General features: G+C 45.2%; 1 protein-coding gene across 1 annotated transcript in view; it reads right to left on the bottom strand.

Moving 5' to 3' along the window:
- Positions 1-12809, bottom strand: part of CDH13 (cadherin 13) — a 1120140-nt gene that overhangs the window by 527655 nt on the left and 579676 nt on the right. The window contains exon 5 of the mRNA XM_066348214.1: positions 336-488. Coding sequence (XP_066204311.1) covers positions 336-488 — 153 coding nt within the window. The remainder of the gene's footprint in view (positions 1-335; positions 489-12809) is intronic.

Here is a 12809-nt window from a genome sequence, read left to right as displayed (position 1 = left end):
TGACACCTTTTATTGTTCTTGATTACCCAGCTGGTTTCTGGAAAGCACAGCTGCCCTAAGGGTTCTGACTGCCTCTGAGATCCCCCCAGGACCCCTCATCTTGCTTCCCCAGTGCCCAAAATCTTAGGCAGGAGGATGGGAAGGCTCCTCTGATGAGCCAGGGGCCCCGCCGTTGCCCTGGCGGGCTTCAACACCACTTAGATGCCACAGGGATACACTTACAGGCGCACAGCCCTGGGTCTGATGGAGCACGGAAATACTGAGCTCAGTGGGAAGAAAACAATCTTTGACAGCCACCGCTCTTCATGCAGGATGGGCACTTGAAAGGTACTCACTTGATAAGTAGCAATCGTTTCTCTGTCCAAGGTCCGTGTCACGGAGACGCTACCGGTGTTCTCATTGATTCTGAAAATTCCTTTAGGCTCTTGATCCACACCCTTCCCAGTGAGCCGGAACTTGGACCCTTCCGGTCTGTCGCTATCGACTACCTGGTCAGGGAAACAGAGTAACACTTAAGACACTGGCGCACAAAGAGAACACGTGACACGTGTACCTCGGTGACCAATTCACTAATCACAGGTGCTAACACAAAGGTGCCCGATGAACCGAGTAAAGCAGCATCACCAAAAATAGCATCATGCTTAACACCTTTCATCCTAATACGCAAATCTTTGCAGCTTACCGCTGGGGAAGCTCACCAGCACTGGGATGACACATAGTGATGGATCTAGGAGAGAAATAACTCCAGCAAGTTCAAGGTTGGACATTTATATTATTTTTAACTCCCAAGAAACATTTTTTTTTTCCTGCAAGCAAGACCAAATAAGCCATGGAGAAAACAACAGCAGCAACATTTGTTCAACAATCCTGCACGGGGCAGGCACTGACTGAGGTGCTAGGTGTTTATATCTATCTTCACCTGCTGCACTGGTTCTACCAGGCACTAAGCACAGTGCTGGGCGAGCATTTCATACACATTTTTAAAAACTCTCATAACAGTGCTGGGGGCGGGGGACATTATTATTCACACTCGATGGGTGAAACCACCGAGACACGGAGATGAGGTAAGCTGCCATGGGCACAGCTCTTACATGGAGATGGGATTCAGAACCCATCGTCCCTTTTTCCAGAGACATTGCTCTGCAACCCTGTCGTTTCTGAACTTGCTTGAAGATAATTCCCTGTAGGTTGTTAGCCTTGCTTTGACTCTTGAAGAATAAATTCGGAAGATAAAGAGGGAAGAGGTATACCCAGGTAGAGAGAATAGGGCAGACAAGAAGCAGCAGACATGTGAGGAAGAGGCTAGAAAATTTCAGGAACTATGTCACTTGTATGGTTTGAGTAGAGGTGAGGTTGAGAGGTTATTAGGAACTGAATTCGATTTCGTTTTGTTTATGGCATTTGAAGGTGTCCAACTAAAGAGAAATTATTTGTAAAAATTGGTTCTAGAGTTTGCCCAAGTAGTCATCCATATCTCATGTCACTTTCTCATCAATATCTGCAAGCATTAATTTGATTGTAACAATAATTTAAAAGTTAGGAACACAATAGACGTTCCACACATACAGATTTTTAAAAAAGCTGATACTGAGCCAGGTGCAACCATTTACAAATGAACAGCACCTACTGAAACTTAGTCAACTCAACCTGGAGGGATTGGGCAGCCAGTACAGGAAATATGCCTTCTAGTAGAATTGGCCTCCCTCCACCTGGCCAGGTCTGTGGTCACCAAGCCTGCAATTCCAATGGGTGCCACCAGGTGGCAGTGGTGCCTAAGGCAGCATGACCTTCACGGCAAGGTTTCTCTGCCATGGCAGTTGAGTTTTACCGGGCAATATGGTGTTTCCCTGATTTAAAATTTTCTTTAATAAAATATATTAAGAGTTTTGATTAAAAACCAATTACCTCTGTTTTCATTTTAATATTATAGAAAATATCCAAAACAAGACTAAAATTAAAGTATGAAATATCTTCTGATGAACAGAATTACTAGTCATTGCTTGACTTGATTTAACCCAACTGACATTCTCCCCTCAACCCACTCTCCCCTGCTTGCAAGCTCCATGAGGCCAACAGCCTCAGCATATTGGGCTCACCACTGGATCACAGTGCCTGGCACAGTCCCTGGAACATAGCAGGATCCAAGGCCAGTATCTGTTTAATGAAGAGCACCACTGTTCAGACAAACATATGTCCCAGTCCTACCTTGCCTAATGATCAACTGTGTGACCTTGGACATGGTACGTTGCCTCTTTGGCTCTTGATTTCCTCATCTGTAGAATGAGGATAACACTACTCATTCTCCAGGGTTGGTGGGGATTTAAGGAGATAGTGTGTGCCAAGTACAGTTCCAGACACATTGAAGGGGCTCCATAAATATGTCGTAGCTAATGACTGCAATGTTAATAGTAACAACCGTAACAAAACTATGACAGCGCTGCTAACAGGCACCAAAAGCATCTTAGCCATAATATTTCAGGAAAATCTCTAAGGGAACAAACCTCCTCTTCACAAACCTCTCTGGTCTGAGAGAAGAAGTGCTCTGGACACAGACTCACCGCGGGAAGGGGCAGAGGAGCAGGCAGGCTGTTCTTCTTTGTCACCTCCATGTTCACTGTCACATCCTCCCCCTTCTTACCACGTCGGCCCAAATATGGATTAAAGCCTTTTCTCTCGTTCCCCTAAGCACACGTGGGAGGTAGGTCCTCTGCGAAAGGCCACATTAAGCAGGACAGCCTACTGGGAAGTAAACCCGGGACACCTGCAGGAGCTCTGGAGCTGCGTGCTCCCCAACAATGGGCTCTGGCCCCTCCGCCTACCAGACATGGCCCACTGGTGAAGACCTGTCCGGAAGAGCCTCTGCACTGTTCTCCCTTCTTGACCCTTCCCTGCTCAGAAACAATTGTGAGAACAGCATCCCAGACTCTCTGGTGGGACAGTTCCGAAAGCTCTCTTGGGGCGAATATTGCCACCTTCCCATTTTCCCACCTGGCACTCGGCACAGAAAGCTGAACTCTAGACTCCGAGGTTTTCTTGGGGCTCCTTTCCTCCTGCTGTCAGGGTCAAGTTTGACTTCCTTCCTCGCTCCCTCTTGCACAGCTTGACCCACTTGACTCACAGAAGTAGGGTGTTGCAGAGAGACTCTGTTGAACTAGAGCTGACTGCTAGATCTAAATGACTTATTCCCCAGGCAGGGGCAAGTCCTCTCTGCAAACACCTCTGCTTGGCACTGTGGTTCTCTCTTTCTCAATTTTATTTTTAAAGGCTTGGCTTTTAACACATCTGTTGAACCCGCCTCCTGTTCCTCAGAGCTGTATCCTCTGTGGAGTAATGTTACTTGGCCACACCAGGTACAGTGTCCCCAGACTGATGGGCCTTATGTGTCCCCAGCACAGAGAAGGGAAGGGCCTCATTCTTCCTAGAACAATGGTCTCATTCCCCTGGACCATCTTGGGCATCACCTGGGAACTTGATAGAAATGCACATTCTCAGGCTCTACCCTGACCTCCTGAATCAGAAACTCAGGAGATGGGGCCTGGCAGTCTGCTTTAACAAGCCTTCTGGATGATTCTGCCGCACACCCCATCTTGAGGACTGCTGACTGAGACGGGTAGTATCACCATCCACACTCATGATAACCGGCGCTGACCTCCACCGCTACTGTGTGGACCCTTCTGCTGACAACAGGCTGGGTCTATTTGCTGCGTTCTTCCCCGACCTATTTTAAACATATAACACTATTAGGAAGTCTTTTGAAAAGCTGTTTTCCAGAACACCAGTAAAGCAGAATTGGTATTTCTCCAAGTCCAACATCTCTACATGTGTCAAAGGCTTCCCAGACCTTGAAGGAACCTTGGAGAATTAAGCATCCGAGAGGGAATCTCTCTCCAGGGAAAAGATGGGCGTTGGGCTCAGTTTAGATTTTGAAATCACCCACAGCCTCTCAGACTTCTTGGTTCCTCGGTGGGCTTTCAGAGGGACCCCGGCCCATGGCCGCCTCACCGAGCCAGGATATAGGAGGTATGCAGTGGCCACAAACCCCAGGAGGAGCTCGGCACACGTCAAAGCTATTCCATGCAAGGCAGGTGGGTTTCCGGATGCCCCCTCTTAAACCGTGTTAAACTCCTGAACATTGTCCAGGTGCTGCTTCACAGCCATGCCCCCCAGAGCCGTGGTCCTTTTGTTGTTGAGTGTGACAGTGTAAGAAGTCCCGCGCACTCCTTCTGGCCAGAACACATCTTGTACCAGTCTCTGCTTCTGCAGCAGCTGTTAACACCCATTCTACCGCATAGCGGGGGCTTTACAATGAGCTGGTCTTTCCTATTACTCTCTGTAATTCGGTCCTGCTTTTCACAGTGGGATTTTTCTTTATTTTCTAAGTTGAAATAAAAAAATAACGAGGAGGAAGAACTTGGACTGTGGGAATGTAAATGGCACACAGGAGTCTTGCTGCATACCTGGGTAGAGCATCTTCCCAGATCCCCTTGGGGGTGGCCGTAGCCAGTTGTGTCTGTGGCTTTCCCAGATCCCCTTGGGGGTGGCCACAGCCCAGCTGTGTCTGTGGCTTGGCACAGCTGGGACCAGAGCCCTCCACACCCAGGAAGGGGTGGGAAATCCCGAGGCCTGGCACAGGCAATGACTGTTGGATTTGAGTTTCAAAGGGCGTTCTCGCTGCAGATTCTTACAGAATGCGCCACATCATGGACAAAGCCGAGGCCCCTGGGAACCCAGACTAAGCCCTGTTCCCACCTCCTTTCTCAGCGGCCAGTAACTATTGCTCCCAGCTTATCCACATTGTTAAGGTATTCTATGAATTTACATATATACGTATGCACTCATGAATAATATATAGCAATTTTAAATGTTCTTACATAAATAGGATCATTCTGTATAAATTATTCTATGTACTTTTTTTTTCTATTCAATGTGTTTCCTCAATTTCTGGGGAAATAATTTTACATTTATAGAAACATTGCCAAAGTCGAAGAGTTCCCATGTACTTTGGTAGCCAGTTTCCCCTTAGCATCTTGCATTACCATGGAAAGTTGGTCACAAGTGAAAAATTAACATGAATACATGACTATTAACTAACCTCCAGATTTCGTGGATTCAGATTTTACCAGTTTTTTTTTACTTCTGTCCTTTTTCTCATCCAAAATCCAACCCAAAGCCTCACGCTGCCTTTAGTCAATGTGGTTTTTAATTGTCTATTTTGGTGCCTCTGTGTGGGTTCAGGCTTTTCCTTAATTGTACCGACATCAGTCCCCCCCCCCCCCACTATGGAAAATGTATTTTAATATATCAAAATGCCACAGACTGTGTGGCAGGGCCCTGCCCTTTGCTGATGTCCAGTGTCTGAGCCCTAACTCAGATGCCACCAGAGGTTTTTGACTGTTTTGTTCTCAGCTCCTAGAACAGTGCATTGAACACAGTAAGCTTTCAATAAATATTTGCTTACCAAATAAGTAAACAAACTGGCCTCCATATTTCTAATCTCTCCTGTCCTAATTATGGTTAATCTAACATGCAAGCTCAAATCTGACCAAGACAGTCCCCAGAATACGTGTTTCAACAGTTCCCAGGGTACAATCCCAGGGGCCCTCCTTGATGGGTCTCCACCTGCTTCTACATCTCCAGCTTTTTGCCACAGCCAAACACAGGTTTCCTTCGGCCGCAGGTCTCTGGACTCCAGCCCCCAGCCTGTCTGCTGGAGACCATTCCTGCCTCTCTGGACACAGCGCCAGGGATTGCTGCTCACCGGAGCCTCTCCGGACCCCTCTGCCCACTCGGTGGAGACCGGACCTCCTTTCCTGGGCTCACTCCTGTTCACCAGGGAGGCCTATCAAAGCTCAGAGAGCAGATGGCCTCCTTCTTGTGGTGGCAAGTGTCCCTTGGGCTATTTATTTCTCATTCCCTTTAACATTTTTTTGTGTTTGAAATATAAAAGGCACTTGATTAAAGCTTTTAGTGAAGAAGTTTGACTTTATTTGCATATTTTATGTGATCATAAAGTGCTCATAAACTCACAAATTAAGTGAAAAACAAGGTCTATTGTACAACCCCCCCCTTTTTTTTAATGCAGTCACTTTACCTGTGCAACAGTGGTATCTTTTTATTTCTATTTTTACAAATCCCCAAACTTAACTTCCCAGGCAGTGCTAATGCCTAGGAGATACAAAGGAGCTTAGACTTTTCCCTGTCCCTATACTCTGCAAAGTCCCTTCAGGCGAAGACTCTCCAAGTAAATATTTTGCTCACTTTGCAAAGCGGTTCCAACACAAATATACTAGCACCTCTTCCCTGCCACATCCTACTACGTTGATGCCTCTAATTCTTCCCTTTAGAAAATCGGGAGAAACTTATTTTCAAAGGATAGAAGACTGTATTACAGAAGACGACTCTTGCGTATGATCAGAAGAATGAAAAACTGGAAAAGAAGACCTCTCCCCCAGGATTAGCAAAGGACACAAGCCACCTGTGGACAGTACAGGTCTTTGGGGACGGAGGTAGGGGCCATACTGTTTTTCTTTCACCCTTAGAATATTTGTGGCATCATGAAATGAGCCTATGCCCCTGACTTACTCAGTAAAAAATAACTTGTAAACACGTATGAGAAATGATTAAGATTGATGTGCGTGCTAATTTAGAAGATGTTTTCTACTCTATTAAATAGAAAAATAACCCGCTTATTGCCATCACCTGTAGTTATTAGAAGGCATGTGCTCTATCATTAGGTTGGTTTTCTAAGTGATCTCGAAGCATTAATTAATTCTCAGCCGTGATGTGATTCAGCCCTTGACACGCCTTTGAACTTGAACATATTTAGCCATTCAGCAGTTCGGGCAGCTGTTAGATCCACATCGTTCTCTATCCTTCATGCTGGTCAAACTACTTTCAATCACAGGTAAACTAACAAGGGAAACTAAGGACAATCCAGTGCCAAGAGTCCCAGTACCCTGGGGTGGAAACACTGAACCAGTGGCCCTGGCAATCCCCTGCAGGAGGACTGACAGCTAAACACCCACTGCATAGACCGGAGGTTCGCATTCTGGTTAGGGCTGGAGCGCTCACCGCCCAGTTCAGGTGGTTGCCATTGGCCCAGGGAGGTTACTAAGGTTGAGAGCAGGATGGTGCACTCGGGAAGAAAAGTCAAACTCGTTATGCAAGATGAGGGCAGACCTGCACCCACCATCCTTACCCTTCATCCATCAGCATTTCATTGCACCAGATTTGCTTTTCCTCTTTTGTAACAATGACATTTAAGATTATTCCTACGCACAGCTTAAGCTGAGTTTCATAGGATTCAATGTTAATTGTTGGGTCTTTGGTTTTGTGCATTGTTTTCTGACAGTTTATAATATTTTTGGTTATTTTTTCTAGGCTTTAGGATTTCTTTCTATGAGAGTATTTCTTAATTTCCAAGTATTGACAATGTTTTAATTGTTTATCACCAATGTATTATAAAATAGTGTGGCTTATGAAATTTCTTTTGTTGAGTTTAAAAATTTATTAGTGGCTAAGTGTAATATCATTTTTACTAAATGATCCACTGATACATAGAAAAAAGTAGATGTTCTGAAGCATTATTCACAATAGCCAAAAAAGGTGAAAGCAAGCTAAGTGTCCATTGATGGATGAATGGATAAACAAATAGGGGATATCCGTACAATGGGAGAATGGAAGTTATTCACCCTTAAAAATAAAAGGTATTCGGACATGCTACAGTAAGGATTAACCTTGAGGATATTATAGTATGTGAAATAAGCCAGTCACAAAAGGACAAATTCTGTATGATTCTGTACATTTAAATACATACATAACTGGCAGACTGCTGTCATTACGGTGGGGACTTGGTTTATGTCTGTTAATGATGTATACCAAAATGATGCCACCATCCACTCAGTTTCTCCCCCATAACTTTCAATGCGACATTGCCGTCATGAATGCAATTTCTTCTAAAACATTCTTTTCTTCCATTCAAGATATTTATTGACCCTTTAGGAGGCCGAGAGTACTCACAGCCCTCAATGGCTCGTAGTTCAAGAAACTCTATGAAGTCACAGCCTTCACCCCTATTCTGTATGGCCAACTGACTGATGTATGCCAGGATGAGGGGGAATATCCCAGCAGTAGAATCCACAAAGCACCAACCCCTGGCACGGCTGAAAGTGTTCTCGGTCTGGCCTCCTGGTGACGTGCCCACCCCAGGAACACTGGAGGACAGATGTCCATCTCAGGCCTACGTTAGCAGCAGAGCCAAGATTAGGGACTTACAAGTCTCGATCTCCAGATTTTTACGTATCCAAGGGACTACCTGCTCCCTCTGCACATTAAATTCTTGGCAGGAACATCTTTACCTTCTCACACCCTCTAAGCTTTGTCACAGTAATGGTGTAATTTGGACTTTTCTGCATGCCTTCTGCCATCTAAAAGGATAAGAAATTAATCATGCCCTTGGGCGCTGTTGAAGTACACACACTTAATCTCTTACTAACTTGCCAAACTTTTCCTGCTCGCCATTGCTCTGCTCCTCTCCCTTCCATCAGCTCAGATTTTTATGGTTCCCAAAGAAATATTAAACCAAATATTTATGTACTCATCTGAACCACAGTTCAGAGAAAGCAATGTAACAAAATCAGCATTATGAACCTGGAGCTATTCCCATTTGGAAGTAATAAACACGAACAATTGAACAATTTCTCCCTGGAAATGCATGTTGGCTGCCCTTTCACTGAGAGTTGCAGTGCTTATTCTTATTATTCTTATAATTCAGTACAAATTTTAATGTTAAGTCTGATGCTTGAAAACACAAGCAGTGTTAAACATAAATAAAATTTCAATCATTTCCGACTGAAAGCCTGACATCCTATTCTGCCTTGCACGCAGCGCAGATGGAAGGGCCTGTGCCTGGCTTTCAGGTTCCTCATTCCCAGATGCAGCTACCACCTCTCACAACTGCATCACTCCTGATTAAAACCTGTCCAGGGCCGCCCACGCCACCCCTGCCAGGGGGAACTCAGGCTCCCTCAGCAACGCACTCAAGGCTCCCTGGAGCCCGTTCCCCGCCTCTGTCTCCAGCCTCCCCTGTCGTGGTGTTCTCACACAGATCCCCTCATCCCACTTTGTTGCCATTTCCACCAAAGTGCAATGTTTGGTCCCACCCTTGCTTCAGTCCCGGGTTACCCTCCTCTTCTGACTCAGAGGCTCCCTTTGGAAAGGTGAGCCTGGCCAATCAGATTGTCTCTTAGGAAAGCCTGGGATTGGGACAGGTAGGAACTGAGTCAGTTAGCTGAGGGCTTTGTCGGCTTGAAAGACAAGTCCACTGTTTTGGGGAGGCCCTTTGGGTGGTTAAGTATGGACTTTGATGAAGAACAGTCTATTGGGAAAACTGATATACTTACCTGTATGTGAAGCCAGTTCATGCTAAAGTGATGTTACCACTGTGCAGCTGGTCAGTGATCCTCTCCGACACTACTAAATCTCACGTCTCAGGCTCTGTCTCCAACTCACACTTTTCTACAAAAGTATCACAATCCCCTTCCCCTGTGGTATCCGGTTAGATGGCTTTAATCCCCCAGGATATTACAAGCTGGATATCTGTATGTCTCATTCCTTCACTGTCCCTCAATTCTCAAACCACAACCATCTCTTCAGAGAGGGCTGCCCTGACCATCTTATTTAAAAAAATAGTGGCTTCCCTTCCAACAGTATCCCCTATGTCCATTCCCGTTTTGTTTCTCTTCATAGAACCCATCATCACCTGACATGATTATCTGTTTGTTATCTCTATTTCCCATTCAATTCTATGCTCCACATTAGCAGAGATTTGTTTTCCCCTTTGCTGTGAACAGTGCATGGTGCACAGTAGACAAATAAATAAAGAAGCTATGTAAAGAGAAGCTGAACTGGGAGACCATGTAATATGAAAGGAAAGAAAATATACACACAAATCAATGATCAGGCACAGCTACTTTGGTTTCAAGATGGCTTATCAATTTCTGGTAAGGACCAGCTCTGCTTCTTGGGCTTAAGTTCTGGAAGATAATTCTGGTATCCTCCCAATAGTCATTTTGAGTGGCTCTCCTAATTAAATGATCCCAATTAGACATCCACTTTTAAGAATCAGCAGCACATGCCTTGAAAATTAATAGGCCCATGGATGTGATGGATCAACTTGGGTAAACAGCTTTCTTCTCCCGAAGTTTATGGCTGCCGAAATATTGCTTTTCCAAGGGAGGCCTAATAAGAGAGGATTATGCAAATGGACCCAATAAAAGCTTTAGCAAAGCATTTCAGAAGGTGCTCAATAAATGAAAGGATCTTGGTGGGGGATATGTATGGTCATGAAGTTCTTCTGGTTTAAGATAATGAATCCTCTAAAGCAGCCATGGGTAAGTGTGACCTCCCAGTAAGTGCCTGGTAGGGGATTATTCCTAAACAGAGTAGGGTATGTGGTGCGTCCTTCCCCTGGCATCCAAGGGTGGGTAGAGGCCATGTGAGGCAGGAAGCCAGGAGGAAGCACACAACTGAGAAAAAGCATCAAGGTGGTATGTTCTGTAAAAGATGGACACAGCGAAGCCACTTAAGACAAGTGATTGGAAATGTAGAAGAATGGGGCAGGAGGCAGCGCTTTGGTATCACCTGAAGTCCTACAGAAGGAGAGATTGGCTTAGTTTTGCTCTTTCAGAAAAATCAGTGTATGTGTTACTGAACAGACTTCAGCTCTAAAGGAGGACAATGTCCTGAGGTGGAGGAGCTTTAGCCAACGGCTTTGGCTGTCTGGTGATGGAGAAGGCTGGCCCTGAGGTGGCCGGGCTCAATCTGCTGTCTGGTTAAGAAGCCACAGATATGAGCAGGAGATAAAACTCTGAGGTGGGTCTGCACTCCCAGCTGCTACGAGTCCTTAAGTTGGAAGCCCAGAGCCGCCCCAGACATGTATGGATCAGCCAGCGCTGCGTGCAGGTGAGGGATGGAGTGCTGTCCAGGGAGCTCTGTTTAACTTCGGCTCAGCCACGTTCTCCCCATCGCCTGGGCAGGGCTTCTCTTTCATTCCCTGGACCTCCATTTCTCTGGGTGCTGAGCAAGATCTATCACCCCTGCTCCGGCAGTGCAACGGTTTGGAAAATGGTTTCTAGGTTAGTTTGTACTCTGGCTCTAATATGTCCTTGGTCTTTGACCTTAAACAAATCTTTCCACCCTTACAAGTATCAGTTCCCTCTTCAGTCACAGGAGGATAACAAACCCGAGCCGTGTTCCTGCTAAGTACAGAGTACAGTGGCTCCACACAGTAGGCACCCAATAAATGCTAACGGTGATCTGAGTACATCTAAACACAATATGTCCATATCAAAAAGAGTAATTTCATAATTAAGAGGACTTTATAAAACCTTCAAGTTGCACCCTATGGAATAACTGCTTTCACTGAGATGTCTGCAAATGTCGGGTACAGTGCCAAAGCTTTATGTACATTTTGCCAGGTATTGACTATTATTCTTACTTCCAAGATGGGAAACATGAGACTCAGTAAGGTGAAGGCATTTGTCCAATTGAGTTCCACAGCTAGGTCGGGGACAAGGCCAGATATGAAAACCTCTAAGACTAGCTGAGTCAATCCAGAACTCTGGGGGATGAGCTGATGCCAGGTCCCAGCTGTTCAATTACTCACAACTCAACCAGATGCCTCCTTGAGGAGCGGGGCTGGTGGCTTCAAGGCACTGACTGGATTACAAAGAGGGAGGTGGATCTTCTTCGCAGAGCTCCTTCAGCATGCTCAGACCCCCAGTCCACGCAGCACAGTGGGTTATTACAGGGCCCAGGGCCCTGGCCCATATGTACAAATAGATATGCTACATGGTGGAAAATAAATGCATGCACCGTCCTGGTGCTTTCTGACTTGAAGCCAAACGAATTTACCCAGGCTCATTTGTCAGCTGCCGTAAACCTCCACCTTCCCAGGCTAGCTCATCCCGCCTCCCAAGTTCCTGAGTTGTTATAAGCTTATCGCGGAAGTAAATCAAAATGTTCTCAAGAGGAGAAGAAAAGATAAGAGCAAAAAATGCAACTTTCCTCAGAGAGAAATATTTTTTATAGTTCCACAACTCTAGCAATTCTGTCTTTAAAAAAAATCCATTATTTAATTTTAGTACCATGGAGGTGCTAGTGATGAATAATGACTACTCTTCTACCTTCTAGTATTTCTAAAATATTAACACTAGCTGGATACCTTTTCTAAGGGGAAGTAGAAGTTGAATATTTTATAGGCTCCTGAGCACTGTTCCCATACTATGAATTTATTTGATTCCTACCAATCATATGCTCTGAGTTCTTTGAATTATGTCTGCACCAAAGGATGGGGTGGAGAGGGGAGAGTATGTCCCCATAGTGACTTTCTCATGATTTTTTCTGTCTGTCTTTTGTATCATCCATCAGGATGCACCTCCTATCTCTACACTAGACTTAGGCTGTGAGTCATAACCAGAAGCTGCATTGGGCATCCAACTTCACAGACCTGGGGGCAGGTCAAATGTCCCTCAAGGCTAACGACCATTTATTGTAACTTTAGCTGCAAATTACTGATGTTAAACTTTGAACACTGAGTTGCAACTTATGTTTTCTTGAGCAGATTGTAATTTTGTGTGTCCGTGCATGTGTGTGGGTGTGTACGTGTGGTAGTGTGTGTCCGTGTACTTGCTCTATCTTTACACTCAGGGAATAAGAGAAGCAATAAGAAGATCGTTTCAGAATAAACTATAAATAGTGCTGTAAACTGTTGTACTTGGCAGTGAACTTTTTTAATAAAAAAAATCATT

Source organism: Saccopteryx leptura, chromosome 9, assembly GCF_036850995.1.
Source record: "Saccopteryx leptura isolate mSacLep1 chromosome 9, mSacLep1_pri_phased_curated, whole genome shotgun sequence".
Classification (NCBI taxonomy): domain Eukaryota; kingdom Metazoa; phylum Chordata; class Mammalia; order Chiroptera; family Emballonuridae; genus Saccopteryx; species Saccopteryx leptura.
Note: the sequence above shows the minus strand (reverse complement) of the source record. Positions and strands in the feature narration are given on the sequence as shown.